At 35.6% G+C, this 20598-nt stretch overlaps 1 protein-coding gene across 2 annotated transcripts; it reads right to left on the minus strand.

Moving 5' to 3' along the window:
- Nucleotides 1-2129: 2129 nt before the first annotated feature.
- LOC113436736 (coagulation factor X-like) lies at nucleotides 2130-19865 on the minus strand. 2 transcript variants are annotated; one of them, XM_026701306.2, is made up of 9 exons: nucleotides 19508-19865; nucleotides 18769-18892; nucleotides 18247-18407; nucleotides 14587-14611; nucleotides 14081-14194; nucleotides 11936-12070; nucleotides 3985-4271; nucleotides 3325-3442; nucleotides 2130-2835 (listed from the first exon to the last, which is right to left on the minus strand). In XM_026701306.2, exons 2-9 carry the CDS (start codon nucleotides 18842-18844, stop codon nucleotides 2264-2266), a joined length of 1488 nt encoding a protein of 495 aa, XP_026557091.2. In that variant the 5' UTR covers nucleotides 18845-18892; nucleotides 19508-19865; the 3' UTR covers nucleotides 2130-2263. The 2 variants fall into 2 exon arrangements, with proteins under 2 accessions (XP_026557091.2, XP_087789138.1); XM_087933012.1 differs by having other exon boundaries at nucleotides 18769-18911; nucleotides 19508-19522.
- Nucleotides 19866-20598: the final 733 nt, after the last annotated feature.

The following is a 20598-nucleotide window of genomic DNA, read 5'->3' on the forward strand; positions in this document are numbered from 1 at the left end:
ATGCTCAAAATTAGACATCCAATTATAACAATAATGACAGGAGTGGAATATGCTGTTTATTAAGAATGAATATGAATTTAAAAATTACTTGTTTAAAAATTTAAGAGCTTAGAACTACCACAGATAATAGTGGTAAAGGAAAAGAAATAAAATATATGCCATTTACTTTACTTTAAGTACCCTAAGGTAGGAATTGAACTCACAGCTTTTCAGTTTCTAGCCTGATACTTCACTACTACACCAAATGGGCTCTCTTCAATCATATTAGCCTGCAATCATTAAATAATGTGATGTGAGGAGGTTCAGCAGGTTTATGTTCTCTAACTCCCACTCCAGGGAACAATGGTAGCAATCTATAATTTTACTACTGCTGGGTGGAACATATTATTCAAGCAATTGGAGGCCCTCACAAAGTTCTTGGTTTTCAAGGGTATGTCCAGATTTATTTTGCAGTTCTCATTTGTTTTTAGGTGCTGCTTTACAGTTCAGTTGTGAAAAGCCTAGAGGATCTTTCCCCTTGAAGATGGCAAGGCTAATATAGTAATTTTCAGTAGAATATTTTCCTAAATTAATAAACTATGCAGCAGCTAGACACTTAATATGTGGGAGATAAAAAGGCTTTTAGAAATAAACGGGTGAGAGAAAGAAGTTGTAAGCAAAAACACATCTAAAGATTAAAAAAGAAACCTGTTGCTTTTTGTAATCACCTTTTAGTTCACAATTTTAATAATTAAAATGAAATATGTTTTCATTCATAGGATCTCATCTGTTCAGCTGTAAAAATGCTCAAAAGCTTTTATTTTTGCTTACATGTTCTGACTAATTCTGATCCAATCTTGGCTGTATTTGGCAGTCTGATTTGAAGAATGTGAAACATTCTTTTCTTGACATCTCTTTCCTCACCGTTTGCTGAAATCATGTAAACTATGATGTTCTATAGAACTGTTTTCCATATTGGAAGAGGAACTTGTTCTTGTATTTCAGATACATGCAATGGATCGGCTTGGGCTGAGTTCCCAAAGTAGGTAGCATTACGAGCTTGAGGGGTGGGGAGAGCAAAATCTGCCTGACAATGGCCTCATGCAAACGGCATGACTGGCCTCATGCAATGGCCTCATGCAAACGGCGCATCCAAAGCCAAAATGGAAGTTCATAATGTCACCAAGCACCTGTCATTCTAGCCATCCTTGTAGTTTGCTTTTGGCACTACTGTTCTGACCTGTTGCTGCAAGATACAGTACTGACATTCTTACAACTATGAGGCATAAATGCGTATTCTTAGGCATACTGCTTCAAAAGTAATAAGTTGAACCATATTTTGTTCAAATTTAATTAATGGAATAAAATCAAATTGTCTAATCTTTTCTTTCATTTGGCCCTACCCACTTTATGGAATACAAGTCACTTTATATTCCTTTTTCCTCCTTGGACTGTTGCAATCTTCGACTTAGATCATTATTTAGATGCATGGAATGGATTGACAGAAGCAGCTCCTGCATCCACCATTCTGAAAATAATGAGAGACAACTGACCAGGTCAATTAAAAACCTGGCAATTAAGAAAAGCTTTTATGGGGTCTTTTTTGGCCAACACAAAAAGCTATTCAAGAGTAACAGTAACTAAGCACGGCAAGTTGTGTAGCTGCAGAGTTTTCATCTTTGGTTATTTTAGAGTTCAAATGTATTTTGTGAATCCATGACAATGGTTTGTTGGTCTGGTCAGTCATATTATGCATGTTTGTATAAACACAAATTGAATGTTTGGCGCTTCCTTTTCCGCCATAGCCTACTGTACTCTGCAGGATCACACAACCCCATGGCATTTGTGAAGGTGGGGGTAGAGAGAAATATTTCAAGGTAGGATCAGAGTGATGAGAGCAGAGTCGTAGGAAGTCCCACCCTTTTTAACATATGTCTTGATCTTGTTCAAACATATGAAAGAAACAACTTGTGGCATGACATTGTGATGCTATTTTTGTCAGTATCTTTGAAGTCTTTTACAAGGGTTAAAAATCACTTTGGGAAGGAAGTGCTGAGGCAGTATTTCTACCTATCTAGTTGCTTATGCTTAAATCTGAATCGGATGCTGATACAGATTTATAGATCAGTTCTGTTTCTGTACAAAGAAAATGGTAACTTAATTGTTTATTTCAGTTAAGAGCAGTTATGGGAAACAAACCTGCAATGTGACCCGGCTATTCAAGTTGTTAAATACCGTATTATCAAATGCACATTTTTTTCTTTTTTTATATACAGATTGGCCTTCACGGCAGGTAACGTAAAACAACTTCACGATTAGCTTCAATTACTTCCTTTATCCATGAAATATAATTGGATACTAAAGTATAAGCTCCATATTTTCCCACTTCAGCGCAACCTTCCCCCCAACTGACGATCCCCAAGAGATACCAAGTATTGTGATAAGTCACAGCAAAAGGTCCACCACTATCTCCTTTGCAAGCATCCTGCCCTTCCGTATCAAAGCCTGCACAAAACATGTTGTCTGTAATGAGCTTCTCGGTTGACTGTCGACAGGTCTCCATGCTCACAATGGGCAACTTAATTTTCATGAGAAAGTGAGTTAACTTACCCTTAGCATAAGTTGCACCCCATCCGCTAACTATTCCATGGGCTACATCTTCAATTAGCAAAGTAGCTAGGTTAGGATGAGGAAGGCAAATAGGAAGTACATTTTGGGTGAAAATCACACTGCTAGTCAATTGGACCAAAGCAATGTCATTATTGTAGTTCTGTGAGTTATACTGAGGATGTCTCCAGTAGCGCCGTACTCTCACTTTTTGTTCATCTCGTTCTCGCTGATGTTTGTCAAAGTCTCCTGAAAAGCAAATAAAAGTGTGGGGAGAAAAATACAAGCAGGTGCTGACAGTGGAAAAAAGGAAAGTGAAAAACAAAAAAATAAGAATAACCTTGGATCCAAGTAGAAATAGTGTGATTTGGTTATTGAAATACTGATTCTGTACATTAAAATTCTTGTAAAGTAGGCACTTCAAAAACATGGGAGCTTCTAGATGTCATTGTCTTACCTTGTTTAGGAACTCTATGGGCAATTGAAATGACATTGTCTTCAAATATCAAAAAGGAGGACACATAGGAGGACACTTTTCGAGAGTGGACAGAACTTACAAAAGGAGGACTGTCCTCCCTAAAGGAGGATGGTTGGTTACCTTATCAAAATGTGTTTATTTATTTTACAATAGGAATGTGATACCAGAACCAGAGAATCTACTCCTTCTTCACGAATACATTGTGCGGAAAAACAAGCATTAGAAAACTGTAATTTTGTTTGTGTTTCTCTATGACTTACCCACTGTAACTTGATGTGGATTAACAGTATCGAAACAATGTGCTGCGGTAAGAACCCACTGACTACTGATCAAGCTGCCCCCACAAAAACCGTATCCTCTATTATTTTGAATCAATACCTAGGAAGAAAAATAAAAATAAATTGTTCTCTCTCTAACCCAACTGCAAATCTGTATGAATTTTCTACAGTCTCAATTATTTGTCATATGCCCACAACAATATTGCAAACCTTCTTTTTCCAATAGTTATTCAAAAGGACAGCATCTATAGTCGGTTGTCCTCCCTTGGGAGCCAAAGTGTCATTTAAGAACATGTCTGGACAATTTTTAGAGGCCCTGTTAGCTCTCTGCTTGTAGAAAGAAAACATTCGTGACCTGAGGCTCCAAGCCTACATGCAGTTCTCCCAAGCCTTAAAGAGACCCGGATCTCTGCAAAAGATGCTGCTAAATATATAAGGAGATAATTACGAACTACTGAGAGTTCCAACTTCTGTGTTCTGTCTCTCCTTGCTTTTTGGAACTCATCTCCTAGCTTGCCACTCAGAATTAACTTCCGTTGAAAAAGTTTGCACCCTGCTGTTTCTTAAAGGAATTTGGCCCTGCAATTCTAATAATATAAAATGAGACTATTTTATCAAACCATTTAAGTGCAGTAGTGTTACCTGCCAAGGACATGCTCCCGGGCGACAGAAAGATCCCCCAATTATTCTTTCTTTATCTGTGTAGTTAATATTTGGCCATCTGAGTAAATCCTCCTCTGTGAAATTTCCTTCCAGATTTTCCATGTCATCTTCAGTTTCTGCTGTGAGATTCAACCATCCTGAAGAAGCCCAGCTTAATGTCTGATTCCAGCTGGTTATGTTCTCAGGAGCATCAATTTCACTTTGTTTGATTCTTTCTCCCTCATAAGAACGTGTGGATCGCTTCATCAGCCCACAAGGAAAGCTATCTAAAATGAGGCAGATTAAACAGTGTGGGTAACTTACTTAATTTACATTGTGTCCTAATTTATTTTGCTGAAAGAAGAAAAAAAAGTTATATGGGCTTGAGGATTTAAAAAGATGTGAACTGTGAGGTGAAGGAATTTGTGTAACATTTAAGAGGGAGAGAAGATTATAAGACAGTAATTATCTGTTGATGAGAAGGTTGAAAGTCGTATTTCATAACTTCATTTTCTTTCTTTTCCTTTTTTCTTTCTTGTTTTAATTTGTCTTTTATTTAGTGTAAAATTCACAACATATACTGCATAAATAAATAAATGAATAAATGAATGTAATATGTAACCTGTCAAATACCAGGAAAAATCAAAATATGCCTGATGGATAAAAGTACCAATAGCCAACCAGAATAGGAACTTCGAATAATTGCTAGATTCCTCCGTTAATTGTTTTCTTAAACTGTAACAACATTATCCATGACAGTTGGTCAGAGGCCACTATTGTTAGATATTTTTTTTTTTTTATATATAAATTTTTATTATTTTTTTAACATAAAAAACACAACAACAAAACATAAAAGTATCAGCTCCCCCATATTTTTGTACACACCGTAAGTCGGTTGGTCCATCGGTTTTGTGCATTCACCTCATAGTCACAATTACAGTTACTTTATATAATACTCTTATCAATACAAATTTATAAATCCTAGTATCTCTATTAAAGAAAAAAAAAAAAAATTTGACTAAACTTTTATTCGGTCATGCCTTTATGAGATAACTATATTTTAAATATTTTATTCTAAAACAAATCTTATAATCATACCAATTCTATCCCAAATATGAAAAAGAAAGAAACAAAGAAAACTATTATATAAATATAGTATCAAAAACCAATAAAAGGAAAGGGAAAATAAAATCATTATTATTCCTTATTATCTAACTTTTATATTTTAATATTTCATCATTCAACCATTGATAGAAAAGATCCCAAACTAAATAAAATTGTTTATCTTCTTGCTCTCTAATTTCAAAAGTCAATCTACTCATCTCAGCACATTCCAAAATTTTCTTTACAACTTCTTCTTGCAATGGAATTTTCTCATTTTTCCAATTTTTTGCAAATACAATCCTAGCAGCAGTCAATACATTTACAATCAAATATTTCAACTCTTTACTATAAGTATCTGGTAGTATTCCCAATAGAAAAAACTCCGGTTTCAAGTCTATATGCTTCTTTGTCATTTTTCCAGCCACATGTGGATTTTAGTCCAATATTTTCTAGCATCCTCACAAGTCCACCACATGTGATAGTATGAACCAGGTTTCTGATGACATTTCCAGCATTTTTCGGATTTGTTCTTAAACATTCTTGCTATCCTTGTCGGGGGAAAATGCCACCTGTAAAACATCTTATACAAGTTTTCTTTATAGGCTGTAGACATTGTCATTTTATAATTTTGCACCATAATTTCTGCCATTTCTCTAAATCAATCCCATATCCAAAATTCCTCCCCACGCAATCATAGTTTCTTTAACTTGTTCTTCCTCAAGCTTAATTTGCAATAAATAACCATACAATTTTTTAATCACCTTTTCATCAGTACCCATCAAAATCTTATCCAAGTCAGTTTGCTTATCATAAAATCCTCTGCTTTGGAATCCTCATAGTACTTTGAATATATTTGCAAATATGAAAACCAATTCATCCGTATACCTTGTTCTTCCAATTTTTGCATCGATTTAAGTTCACCCTTTTCATCTAATAATTCCCCATAGTTAACTGTTTGTTCCTTTTTATAGATTATAGGATAAGAAAACGCTTCTATCGATAACCAAACTGGAATTTTCAAATAACACTGTTTTTATCTTCTCCCAATTCAACCACAGAGACTCCCGTATATAATGCCTTCTAAAATACCCCTGTGTTTTAGTTCCCTTGTACCATAAAAAAGCATGCCAGCCCAACAACAAATCATGACCTTCTAATGTCAACAATCTGGTTTTCCTTAATGTTATCCATTCTTTAACCCACGTCAAGTTTGCAGCTTGGTAGTACAACTCCCAATTAGGCAGTCCAAACCTCCTCTAAATCTAGCATCCTGTAAAAGCTTTAACTTTATTCTTGCTTTCTTACCTTGCCATATATACTTCAAAACAATTTTATTTAAATCCTCAAAATATTCTTTTCCAAGCCTAATTGGTATTGTTTGAAACAAAAATAAGACTCTGGGTAAAATGTTCATCTTAATTGTTGAAATCCTTCCTATTAATGACAATTGTAAGTTCTCCCATTTTTTCAAGTCTTGAGCTATCTGTTGTTTAAGTTTAATATAATTATTCTCCTTCAATGTACTACATCTTGATGTCAAATATATCCCCAGATACTTAACCTTGTTTGTAACTTGAATTTTTAACAGTTCTGCCAACTCTTCCCTTTGTTTCAGCAACATATTCTTTGACAAAATCTTTGTTTTATCTCTATTTATTTTCAAACCAGCCACCTCCCCATAGACCTCTATCTTTTCCAACAGTTTCGAGGCTGTTTCTATAGGGTCTTCCAAGATAAAGACTAGGTCATCTGCAAAGGCTTGTAGTTTAAATTCTTCCTTTTTAATTTTCATTCCTTTTATAGTTTTATCTTCTCTGATATTTCTATTCAACACTTCCAAAGTCAATACAAATATCAAGGGAGAAAGAGGACAACCTTGTCTTGTGCCTTTTCTTATATTAATAGGATCTGTAAATTCTCCTCCATCATTACCTTAGCTGTTTGTTCATTATAAATTGCTTCTATTGCCTGAATAAATCTTCTAGCAAAGCCCATCTGTTCCATTAAAAGTAACATAAATCTCCAATTCACGTTATCAAATGCCTTTTGAGCATCTAAAATATCAAAGCCATTTGCTTTTCAGGATGTGCCTCATAGTATTCCAAGGTGTCCAGAATTACTCTCATATTGTCTCTAATTTGTCGCTTTGGCAAAAACCCATTTTGGTCTGGGTGGATAAAGTTATTCAAGTACTTTTAAGTCTTTCTGCTAATATTGAAGCAAAAATTTTATAATCTGCATTTAGTAAAGAAATCGGTCTATAATTCTTGATTTGCAGTAGGTCCGCCTCCTCTTTTGGAATAAGTGTAATGTAAGCCTCTGACCATGTTTTAGGTATCATCTTTTTAACATAACTTCATTCATAACTTCTAACAGTGGAATACACAGTGATTCTTGAAAGATTTTATAAAATTCTACAGGAAACCCGTCTGGACCTGGTGCCTTCCATTATTTTGTTTCTTAAGTGCTTGACTTAACTCCATCATTGTTATATTACTTTCTAGCATTTCTTCAATCTCTTTAGGTATCTTAGGTAGATTTGCATTCTGTAGGTATTGTTTAACTTTCTCCTCATCAATGTCTTCTTTCTTATACAAATGCTTATAAAAATCATAAATAATCTCTTTTTTTTCTTTGCTGCCATAACAAATTTTACCTTGGTCGTCTATTAACTGCGGTATTTTCCTCGACTCTTTCTCCTTTCTCAATTTGTATGCTAGCCATCTACCTGGCTTATTTGCATCCTCAAAATAATTCTGTTTAGCATTCCTAATTTTCTGTGCCAGTTCTTCTTTCTCTATTAAATCCATTTTATGTTTAGTTATATCCAGTTTCATTTTAACATCTTTTCTGTGTGGCATTTTCTGTAATTCTTTTTCAAGTCCCTTATATTCATCATCCAAGGCTTTAAGAGTTCGCCTTTTCCTGCTGTTCTTTTTCTTGTATAGTCTATTATCAAGCCTCTAACATAGGCCTTCATTGTGTCCCAAACATTCTGTATTGAGGTGTCTTCTTTTCTGTTCTCTTTAAAGAAGAAGGCCAATTCTTTCTCCATCCATTGTATAAATTCCTTATCCTTTAAAATAGAATTATTTAATGTCCATCTCGATCTTTTCCTTTGTCCCTTCCATTCAATTGTCAATGGGTTATGGTCAGCCCAAGTACTTGTTTCAATATTTACTTCTTGAATACTAGACATTAAATCTGTTGAGATCCAAATCATATCCAGTCTGGACCATGATAGATGCCTATTTGAATAGAACGTAAATTGCTTAGATTTATCATTTCTTTCTCTCCATATGTCTTTTAAAGTTAATTCATCTATCATTTTAAAAAAGGATTTAGGAAGAGTTTTCCTGTTATGCTTTACTGTTGTTGCAATATAGTCAAGTCTATTATCCACAATTCCATTAAAGTCTCCCATCATAATTACATTAGCATAGTCAAGTTCGGCAGTCTTAGTATGTAATTTTCTATAGAATTCTTCCTGTTTATCATTGATTGCATAAATTGCAATCAAAAGTATCTTTCTATTATTGTCCATTATTTCTACCATTAATATTCTCCCATCATCATCTGTATAAATCATTTTTGCTGGAATGGCCTCTTTAATATATAAAACCACCCCTCTTTCTTGGATTGTGTCAAAGAGGTAAACAATTTCCTAATTTTGGTTGTAATAACAATTGTTCATGTTGCTTTTTAATATGAACTTCTTGTAAACAAATTATGTCGAACCTTAATTTCATTAATTTATGGAAAATCTTCCTTCTCTTAGCAGCTGAGTTCAGTCCATTTATATTCATTGTAATCAATTTTTTTCTTCCATAATTATGTTTTATATTTAGATTTAACCACTCTCGTGGGTCTTGCCTCACGTTGATCTTTAATATCCACTTGTCCACCTACTGCACCTTCTTCTTTTCCAACCTCCATTTGTTCCTCTTGAGATTCAATTGATGGGACCTCCTTTCCTGCTCCTCCTTCTCTGCCTCCAAAAACCTCTGCGCAAAACAGTTCTGCTTTCTCAATTGAATCAATTCTATGTCTCTGTTCCTGCCACGTAAACATCAATCCTTCTGGAATCAACCACCTGTAAGACACCTCTTTTTCCAATAACCTTTTAGTCAGGAATCGGTATTCTCTTCTCATCTCTCTCACTCTTCTAGGTATTTGTTTTAAAACCAAAATTTCTTTACTTTTGTATTTCAGTGGCTTCTCTCTTGCTACTTGCAATATTTGTGTCTTCAAAGATTTTTTAATAAATCTAATATGAACTTCTCTGGGTAGGTTATTTCTCATCGCATATCTTGTAAAAACTCGATATATCTCATCAATTCCATCCATCATCTTCTCTTCTGTTATCTCGAGCGCCTCCGCCAAGATTCCTACCATTATCGCAACCAAATCTTGTCCTTTTTCTTCTTCTATATTTTGGAATCTAAGATAAAATTCTGATCTATCCAACTCCCACTTCAACATCTCACTTTTTTCTTGTTCAATCGCTGTTAATCTATTGTCGATATTTCCAATTTTCTCCTCTCTTTGTTTGCCTCCCTCTTCAACATTTTGGAGTCTCTCTTCATATTTTTCCATCATCTGTTCCATCCTACCTGTTCTTTGTTCAATAGTATCCATTTTTACCTTAAGATCTTGAATTCCTTGCATAATCATCTGGAAGGATACTCTTTCTTGTTCTTTTTCTTTCTCTTTATCTTGCTTTAACAATGTCTGAATTGAACGCTGTCCAGATGGTGGGGAGGCAGAAGCAGACATAGAGGCACCGAAGATATAAATTTCTTACTCATTTTAAGTGGTTCCAACTCTTCAAGTTTTTCAAATTTTAATCCACAAAAAAAAAAAAAAAATATGAAATTTTAATCCAAGGTAAAAAGGCCAACAATAAAAAAGCCAAAAGTGAGAGAAAAAAAAGAAAAAAGGAAAAAAAAAATTCTTCAAATTCTTCCTGACCTTAGTCCAATAAAAAAAAAAAAAAAACCATAAAAAGTAACAGTAAAAATAAAAACCCAATAATAATAATAAACAAGACAAAGCCAAAAAGGAAGAAGGGAAGAAGAAAAAGAAAAAACAAAAACAAAACAAAAACCAAGAAAAATAAGTTTCTTCAGATTCCACACCTTAGTCCAGCCAGAAAAAAAAAAAAAAAGAAAAAGAAAAAACCTCAATTAAAAAAAGGAAAAAGAAATAGTCCGCTAATGTACATTAAAAAAAAAAAAAAAAAAAAGAGAAAACAGGATCCAAATAGGCAAAAGAAAAATAAAATCAGTTAAATCAAAATAAAATATAAGTAGAAAAAAGAAATTCAGAGGCTTCCTTTGCAAATAAATCAAGCTTAAAAGTCAGGACCTTGATGTTAGTGAAGGGGTTGGCAGAACTCAAAAAAAACAACAACACTGCACTCTATTTAATTATCCAAGGCTCTAATTATAACTCCTTCTCTTTCCCACAAGCTTCAAAGCTGAGCCATGTATATCCAGAAAGACACCTGTAATAATATTCCACAAAGTGCTTTCCTCTATCTTATCAGGGGATGTCCTTGAGAAGAAGAGTCTATTTTTCTTTTTTTTAAATATTTCCGAGCCTCTAGGTGGCAGTGTTACAAAGTATCATAGTTCTCACTTTCCCCCTCCTCTCTTAAGGGAAAGCCGGCTTGCAATACACAAAACAAAAACCGAAAAATCAAACAAAATCAAGAGAAAGCCTCTAGCCCAGAAAAAAAAAAAAAAAGTCCAGAAGAAGAATAAAACATATGAATATATAGAAAAAAGAAAACAGTCCAGTTATCCAATAAGTAACAATAGAGTCCGGAAGCAAAGAAAAGAAAAAAATGGATTCTCTCTTTGACGTTTCCCTAAAAACGCCGCTAAATCAATTTTGTCAAAAAACAAAACAAAAATCACACAGGTTTCTTCAGATAATTAGAGTAAACTTTCCAAATTCAAAAATTAAATAAAAAAGAAGTTCTCACCCAACCGACAAACTCTTTCTCAAACTCTTTCCGTCTGGAGTCGCGGCCTCAGCAGCATGGGGCTGCCTCTCCGCCGCTGGCAAGAAGAGCTTCACCCGGGCTCTCCAGGGATTTTTGCGGTATCCCCGGAATCCTCAGGATATGCTCTTCACAATGGCTGTCCCTACGGGACAGCGTAGGTCCGTTGGACCGGCCAGTGGCGGAGATATCGGCTGCAATCGAGGAGCTCGATTGCAGACCGTATCGCCACGGCGCAAGCTCCTCCCATCTGAACCTATTGTTAGATATTGAGATAAAATCCCCTTCTCCCCAAGTTGTTCTATTCAATAACTGCAATTTTATAATTGCCTTCTGCCTACTAATTCTCTTGCTATCTTTTCTACATTGGGAAATCTTGTGGAAACAAGAAGCAACAAGTTAAATTATGATAAATAACTAATTATGGATTTAGGTAACCTCCCTGCTTGCATTGGTTGGGGAAAATGTCTGATCAGTCTTGGTACCTCTAATTATTTATAAAACTAGCTAAATAACACCCCTAGATATATTTAAGTAGGTAATCCTGAGCTGCCACCGCTCACTTATGTCAGATGTGCAGTGGCACAATGAATTCAACATTTAAAGCACTCACAGAGTGCTATTCTGCATCTAAAGAGAAAATTTGGTCAAATTTTATTCAACATAATACCTCATGGTCTGTGCATCTAAAGGAGACAATCTGTTTGCTCTTCATGCTGACTGGTTGGAAATTCTGAAACCATAACATCAACCCATTTGGGTTGAAAAAGGGCTGAAAAGGGCTTCTGGAACATTTAGTTTTTAAACCCACATTTTTAAACCAGTAAGATGAGTCATTACCTGAGGGAGTACAACTCTTCCCATCTTCATTTAGCGTATATCCTGTTGCACAGGAACAGATCACATGAAATGAATGTTCGGTATCTTGACAATATTGCCAACACCCTCCATTTTTGTACCAGCATTCAAATTTCTCTGCATGAGAGACAGGGGAAATGATTCTTGGGTCATTACCAAGGGTGGGATTCTACTAGTTCATACCTATTCGCTAGAACCAGTTGTTAACATTCTAAGCAGTTCGGACAACTGGTTGTTAGAAGAAATTACTAGCCTAATCCTGTAAGGAAGGCAGGAAGGAAACATTCTGTTGTTGCTTACAGAAACTGCCTCTCCGTTAACCCTTATTACATTCTTGGCAGGATTAGACTTCCTGCCTCAGGAACATCTCTGGAGTTTTTTTCCCCTCCTTTGCTGGTACTTTGTTTGTGTGGAGTGACCATATAAAGTTACAATGGGACTGAAAAAAGTGACTTATGACCGTTTTTCACACTTATGACTGTTGCAGCATCCCCACAGTCATGAGAGGCCAGGCAAGGAGATGCGTGCCTCAATGTGAGTGATATTGAGTTGGCCACACCCAGCCAATAATATGACCACCAAGCCATGTCCACCCAGTCACATGACCACCAAGTCACACCCACCACCTAAGCCATGCCCACAGATCCGGTTGTTAAAAATTTTGAATCCCACTCCGGTCATTACTACTTACTCTCTCCAACAGACTGTAATCCTCTAATAGGCTATCAGTAATGGTAACCCAAATCACAACTTATCATTTTTAAAATTAGTGGAGTGGGGCTTCAAGTTATTCTTATGTCTGCTTTTCTGTGTTTGTGGGTGGGTGGGTGTATGGGTGCGCGCGGGCACATGGACGCCTTTGAGTTAGTCCGTGCAATTTTCTTGCCAATGTTTTTTTGGCAGTGATTTGCCATTGCTATCTCCTAGGGATGAGAGAGAGAGTGACTGCTCAGTGTCACCCAGCTGGCCTTACACTTAAGAGTAGTACTCACATCTCCTGGTTTCTAGCCCAGTGTCTTCAAGCACGAGTGACTAGACTAAACTGGCTCTCCAGATTCCACTGGATCACCCATTTAGTATTAAGACTTACTTCCTAAGGAGAAACATTGGTATCTCACACCATCTTGCTCAGAATCCTTTGATCCCAGCTTGACCCTCTGCCTTAACATACGGATCACTTGCTACCACCACCTACTTTCCAGGAGGTGTGTCTACCTGATCTTTTCTCCAATCCCAGTATGTGTGAGACTCCCGCAGACTACCATCTTACTAACAAGTAGAAGGGGAACAACAATGCATTTAGAGAAAAACCAAGCCATTTATTTATTTATGTTATATTTTATTTTATTATTTTATTTTTTAAAAAGAATGTTATCATTCTTTTTTACCTTTAAGTAGTTACATGCAATACAAATAGTCCTTGACTAAAACAGTTCATTTAGTGACTGTTTGAAGTTACAATGGCACTGAAAAAAGTACCTTATGACCATTTTTCACACGTACGACCCTTGTAGTATCCCCATGGTCACAGGATTTACATTCGGATGCTTGACAACTGACTCACATTTATGACGACTGCAGTATCCTGGAGTCATGCAAACTTCTGACAAGCAAAGTCAATGGGGAAACCAGATTCACTTAACAGCCATGTTAATTTAAGAATTGCAGTGATTCTTCACTTAAAAAGTTTCTCAGCAAACTTAAATTTTGGGCTCAATTGTGGTCGTAAGTTGAGGACTATCTGTACAGTTAATGACGGAGGAAATAAAGATACTGAGTGGGTTAAATCACAGAGACTATTTTAAGAGAATCTTCAACAGAAAAATGTAGAAGTAAAGAGAAAACTTTGAAAACACACAAGACCAGACCTATTTTCCTTGATAATATCTGATGCATCTTATATTTGAAGCAAAGTCGTTTGACAAATTGGGGACCAGGCAACTACTTTGGTTCTCTGATCCCAACTACACGACTGCTTTTCCTGACATGTGCCCTCTGAACTACCCTTTTATTCCCCTCACTCGTATGACTTTTGGCCAACAAAGTCTCACCAGGTTAGAAAGCTACCCCAAAAGGTAGCATCTTCTTACAACAATAGCAGGTTGCTTAATGTTATACGTCACTCACCTATTTCACACTGATTTCCTCCATACCTTGGGGGACATGTACAGGAATATGTATAGTGTCTGACCTTACATATTCCACCATTTTTACATATATTTTCTTTACAGGGGTTGAAATCTGTTTGGAAAAAGAGATTTGATGATACAAATCAAATCCAGATAAGTATTTAGAGTAATTTCTTATTTATGCATTAGTTTCATACGACACAATCTAAAATATTAAAATTATAAATAATAACAAAAATAGTAATGTCAATGAAATATTAAAATACAGTACACTGATAAGCAAAGAAGGAAAACTGTAACAGTTCATTACATGAGCAATACATTAAAATAATTTTATCACATAAACAAAATTCTTGCAGAACAAAAGCAAAATCTTCAATAGATTTCAAAATGTATAAAAAGTCAAGATTTATGGAGCCAAAGTTAGCATAGGTATTTATAAGCTTTAAGTTTTAATGAACAATAATTTGTGCAGAATACACAGAAAATGAACAAAGTATTTACCTTGGTAATCAAACCAAAACTCCATCTATAAAACAAAAACAGATGTGATTAGGCCAAGCATCCTTATAAATTAACTCAAACAATTAAATGTAAGTAATTAAGACACATATGATTCAGTGGTGGGATTCAAATTTTTTTACTACCGGTTCTGTGGGTGTGGCTTGGTGGGTGTGGCAGGGGAAGGATACTGCAAAATCCCATTCCCTCCCCACCCCACTAACCTGCTTTCCAGCTCCGTTCTCCAAGTCTGTCACATAAAATTTGCTTGCAAGCAAACTCACAAAATTAACTCTCAACACACCATGTATGTAAATATTGAATTTTTTATAAAAAAGAGCAACTTTTACCCAAAATCAGGCAAAGCAGGCAGGCAGATTGAGTCGCTCACAGAATCACAGATTCACTTAGAGCTCTATGATTCCTGCAATCTGCTATCTGAGTCAGTACTGAAAAATAGAACCTTCAGTCCTAGAAGGTTCAGCTCTGGTTTTAGATTAACTAGAAAACAAGAAATCCAACAACCCTGCTTTCTAGCTAATCCAAATTGCCCGGCACAGCGGAATGGGGGAATGAAAAATAGCAACTTACCAAACACAGGCAAGTTTGATGGCACTCATGCCAGATAAGGAGTGAATGGGCAGGGAGGGGCAGGGCCAGCCAGTGGCCCAATTTTCCGGTTGTCTGAACTGGGCAGAATCATAATAACCGGTTCTATAGAACCAGTCCGACCAGGTAGAATCCCACCCCTGAAAAACAGCCAAAATATTCCCACACCTCTTTAGTGTGACATCCTGTAAGACTTGTAGGACAAGTGATAGGAATTCACGATTTCAGCTGGAAAAGTATATATACAATTAAATTTTAAACATGTGAAGATTTTTGCTAACTCTTTAAAGAAATTGAAATATTTGTTCCAGCCACTGAAAGCCAGAAGGTTGCTGGCTCTTGTATTTAACTTATTTATTCAGTTTGTATAACTGCCCATCTCAAACCAGTGAATCTGAGGAACAGACAAGCACTGTATGTGTAATTCTTGTATTTATTGATTGTAATGCTCTTACCAAATTACTGTTAATTTTAAATGTTTCAAAAATAACTACAGTGGTTTCTTTAAAAAAAAAAACAAATTTTATTAATTTTCAAAAACAATACACAAACGAACAAAACATAAAAACATAAAACATCTTTTCTGAAAGCTGCTTGATCCCGAGTTACATCTCTTCATACAGACACAAATTCATGTTCATTTTATATATCATTCCATATCTTATTACCATTTCCCATTTTCTATATAGCTTCTCACCTCTTTTAACTTTCTTAGTTTTATTTTATTTATCTCATCTCAGTTCAGATCATTATGCTTATTATTCTTTGTCCGTTCTGTTTCCAGCTATCTATTTATCTTTTCTCTTTAAACAAAATTTCTCCTGTACACTAATTGGAGTGTGACGCCTTTAACTCTTTCTCCTAAATTTATAACACCTAGTATAGTACATAACTTCCCTTGGGATTCTGTTTAGTACATTCTAAAGTTACACATTATATTTTTAAAAAAGAAAAATTTATAAGTATGTAATACAATTAAAACAACTATCCATGCCAATTCAAATCTATCATTAATATTAATATTCATTTAAATCTTAAACATTTTACACATTACTTTTCAATTGAATATCATACTTTTATGGGAACACTTATACTTTCCGTAGTTATTTCCTCCCCACTTCACATCACTTATATTTTAAATCATTGTATCATTAAAATGTTCCCATTTCCTCCTACTTCAATTCTCTCATTTATTTCATTGCCTTCCTTTTATTCACAAAAATTTCACTAAGTTACACTGAATATTTTATCCCATTTTTGATCACATGTTGTTTCCAATTTTCTAACATTATTTCTAAGTATAAATATAACAATGCAATCTTATGTACCTTTGCAGAATCCCTTTTTCAATTAAATTTTACCCATTATCTCTAAATGAATCTTGTTTCTTTACATCTTGCTCCACACCATTGAGGCTTCTCATCCCTTCCTTCCTCCCTTGCTTCTTCTCCCTGCTCTTTTTACCCCCTTGTCTCTACACCTCCCCTTTTCTTCTTCTGCATTCCCCCTTTCTGTTGTTTTCTAACATTATATCCACTTTTCACCTTATTTTTCTCTTTTTTGGTTGTTTTTTTTAAATCTTAAAGTCCTCTTTTTTTCCCCTCCTTCTCCCTTTCTTCCCCAAATAAAGTTACTTGTTCATCAAAGATGGCTTCTTCTTTATCCCAATCATCTTGTTGCGCAGTCAGTTTCTCATAGGTGCAAATCGCCATTTCTAAGAATTGAAAAAGAGTGTCAAGAGAGTCTTTCCCTTCTTGTTCTTCTTCTTTGTATTTTTTGAATTCAATTTTCAATTCATCCACAAGTTATGCCATTGTAGAAAGAAAAATTTTTTTCCAAAACAACCACCCAAGTGTTTTAGTCCTTCAAAGATAATTTCCAAAAGTCCCAAAGTCACCAAACAGTCCAAATAAGCTGTTTCTTTTAGCACTTTCTTCTTTCTTCACTTTCTTTTTCTGGGGTTACTGTTTAGTTGCAAAGTTCCAGTTAAAATGTATCTTTTAAAAGTCTTGTTAGTATTTTTAAAATTCTAGGCAATCTCCTCCTTACTTCCAAATCTTGCTCCAATTCTTTTCCTCTCCCTTCCCACTTACAGCAAAAAAAAATTTTTTTTAAATGTTCAGAAATCCTTATTATCCCTTTAGCATTTAATTATCCAGTTTACCTATTGATGCCAAAGCAGGTTTTTCTGATTTCTCATATATTTCTGTTCGCTGTCAACGTTAGGAAGGAGAGTGAAAAAAAAAAGAACTTTCCATTTTACTTCCATTTGCCGCTTGTAAATCTCTGGGAACGATGTATCTTTCGCAAATTTTAAGTTCCAGGATATCTTCGTTGTTGCTTTGTCCCGGTCAGCAAAAAAACCTTTCACTTCTTCTTAACTCCTCCTGCACTTTGTTTTCCAGCTGAGCGCTTCTTTGTGGTGGCCATTTCTGACCGCCGCTCTACCGCCTTCGGAAAAGGGGGGGTTAGCCGGCTAGGGAAGAGAGGTGCGATTTCTCTCGACCCTGCCAGATCCCCCCTATCTTCACCACCTTCTACGGAGGTGGCTAGCCCTGAAGCCGAATGGCTCAGGGCAGTCCAGCGGCGAGCGCAGGCAGAAACCGCACATGATCACGGATTCCTGCCTGCCCCGAAGCGCTGCAAACCGGAACTCCAAAAATAACTACAGTGGTTTCTGAGAGCCAGTTTGGTGTAGTGGTTAAGGCACCATGCTGGGAACTAGGAGCCTGTGAGTTCTAGTTCTGTCTTATACAAAGCCAGCTGGATGACGTTAGGCCAGTCATTTTCTCTCAGCCCTAGGAAGCAGGCAATGGCAAACTATTTCTAAAAAACTCTTGCCAAGAAAACTAAAAGCACTTGTCCAGGCAGTTACCGAGTGTCAATACTGACTTGAAAGCACAAACAACAACAACAATAAAACAAACAAAACAATAGTTTCTAAGAATGTGGCTATTTTGAAGAAACAGCAGTTTCTGTGGCTATTTGGGTGGGTGTACTTTTCTTTTACACTTGCAAGAAATAGTCAGAGGTCCCTCCAATTCCATTGCTCACCGTTTTCTCCTTTGACTTGAAAATCTCATTCGCCTCCTCAAATGAACATTGTTCCTCTCTGCATTCTCTCTCCAAATTTCCTGGGAGAATCTCTTCCAAGAAAGTGTTAGCACGTTTCTGAATCCTCAGAACCTGGTTTGCCTTCTCTTTTTTCACAAATACTGTAGATAAAGAATAGGATACCACTAAGAATTCCAGTTTCTTTAATTCAGGGTGTATATATATTTATATTCACACCAAACATACTGAATACACAGAATACTGCAGGGCTAAACCAGTGGATATATTTGGTCATTTCTCCTGGGCTTAAATATGGGGGGGAGGAAGACAACCATCATTGAATATATTTAAAATCATGTGATTGAATTTCATCTCCAAAATCCATCTCAGAACAACACTTATGAAATTAAAATAAATAACTTTGTTCTTGAAATAACTTTCAGAAACACATGGGTTTAAAAATTAACTACGGTTGTTAATACATGATTCATATTGCGACTGTTGGTAATGAATAATAGGTACCTGATAACGAATGTGAAAAGATGATGAAGCAACAGATTAAGAAAATCAAGGTTGGCCCCAAGGAAATTCTAGCCATTGTACCTCCAAAGTGAATAGTAGAATATATTGATTTGGAGACAGTCACCTACACATAGGAAACAAGACTAAACAAAATATTCCTAGAGTACTGAGACAAGAAAGAGAGAACTGGACAATAAGAATTATGTGCATATGAAAAACAAAGATGGGGACTAGCAGAGAAGGCAACAGATCTAGAAATAAAAGGAATAGAAGTCAAATTTATTTTGTGACCATTTGGATATCTCCTAAAACCAGAAATTAAATGTACTGGAATAATAACTCGGGTATTTTGCTTTTTAAGAAAGAATTAACATGTTGAGGAAGATATAAGTATCTGTTTTTATCACTGATCTGATGCACTAGCAATGGCTATATATACAATATGTCCAACATCTGAAGAATAGTAGTGCAAACAGATAAGGCCCATTTCCTTTTAATCTCATATTAAAACTGAAGTTGTAAGAGGCACCCTACAGGAACAGATTGTATTTCATTTTGTTCTGACAGCTGTTGATTATGTTTATTTCATCAAATAACAATTGGCATCCAATAACAGAAACTTTTGTCACTCAGGAAACCAGGTACATGTTAAGAGGAGGAAAACAAAGGGGGGAAAACAAGCAGTTTTAAAGGAAACAATCTCTGTTTGCAACAAATTAGAAATGTCGTGTTCTCTTACCTGATTAGGAAGGAAAAAGTACTATTTAGAACCGTTACAAAAGCTAGGAAAGAAAGTTATTGGAAATTTTATGTTGATGATTAAACTACTGCAAATATTGACATAGAAGTTCTGGTCTCAGGATACTATGGCAAAAAACACCCCAACCACCACTGTAGCCCAAACATTTTAAAATTAAAAAGACCCTAAAAGCCTTTTCCTTACTTGTGGCCTCTTTTTTTTTTTAATAATACTCATATTTTTATGGAACTTGGGGCAGGAGAGGGAGAGTCCTTTCCTATCTTTAATTCATCATTCCACAAAAGACTTTTTGAAAGACACTTGCCCACAAAATCTTCTATTCCTCTGCTTTCAAATGGAATGTTTTCTGGATATCTGCACTTGAGTTGTAGTTATTCATTTATTCTGATAATATTTTGCTTTTAGCACATGCAAATACCTTGAATTAAAAATCTTCCTCAACAAGTTCTAGCCTGGAATATCTTAGAGATTTGGGAGACGGGAAACATCCAATGTCACAAACATGGAGTCAATCTAAAATATTTAAAATAAGATGGAGCAAGAATTTTTACTCCTAAAACATATAAGTTAAATATAATCTTCCCAAATATTCAAATATCATATGTTTAGTTGGTCATTGACATGAAGAGAACCAAACAAGATGGAAAATCACTTTGACACAGGAGCCTATTCAAAGTGATGCAGGGGTTTGGCAGAAGGTGGATCTGAATCCTAACAAGGCTCTGAGCAGGACAACCTGCCACACGAAGAGCTACAATATTGTGATAGCAGTGGTGCCCCATGCACCATTAAGGTGATTAGATTAAAATATTGAGTTTTAACACATGGCCTTTTGCCTTTCTTCTGAGAAACAGATTTTGATGTGATTTTATATCATGGAAGGCAATTTATTGTTCAGGAAAGGAAACAGGAAAGCATATGGAAAGTATATATGTATACTCCATATTAATATAGAAAACAAATAAGAGCAACTGTTCTAAAGGAACATGGAGTTATGTCAAATAGGCATGGGTTTCACCCCACAAACTCTCTATAGTAGTGACTGTTAAGGATAACACACAACAAAAAGA

This window comes from Pseudonaja textilis, chromosome 4 (genome assembly GCF_049901715.1).
Source record: "Pseudonaja textilis isolate UNSWEBS1 chromosome 4, rPseTex1.2, whole genome shotgun sequence".
Lineage (NCBI taxonomy): Eukaryota > Metazoa > Chordata > Lepidosauria > Squamata > Elapidae > Pseudonaja > Pseudonaja textilis.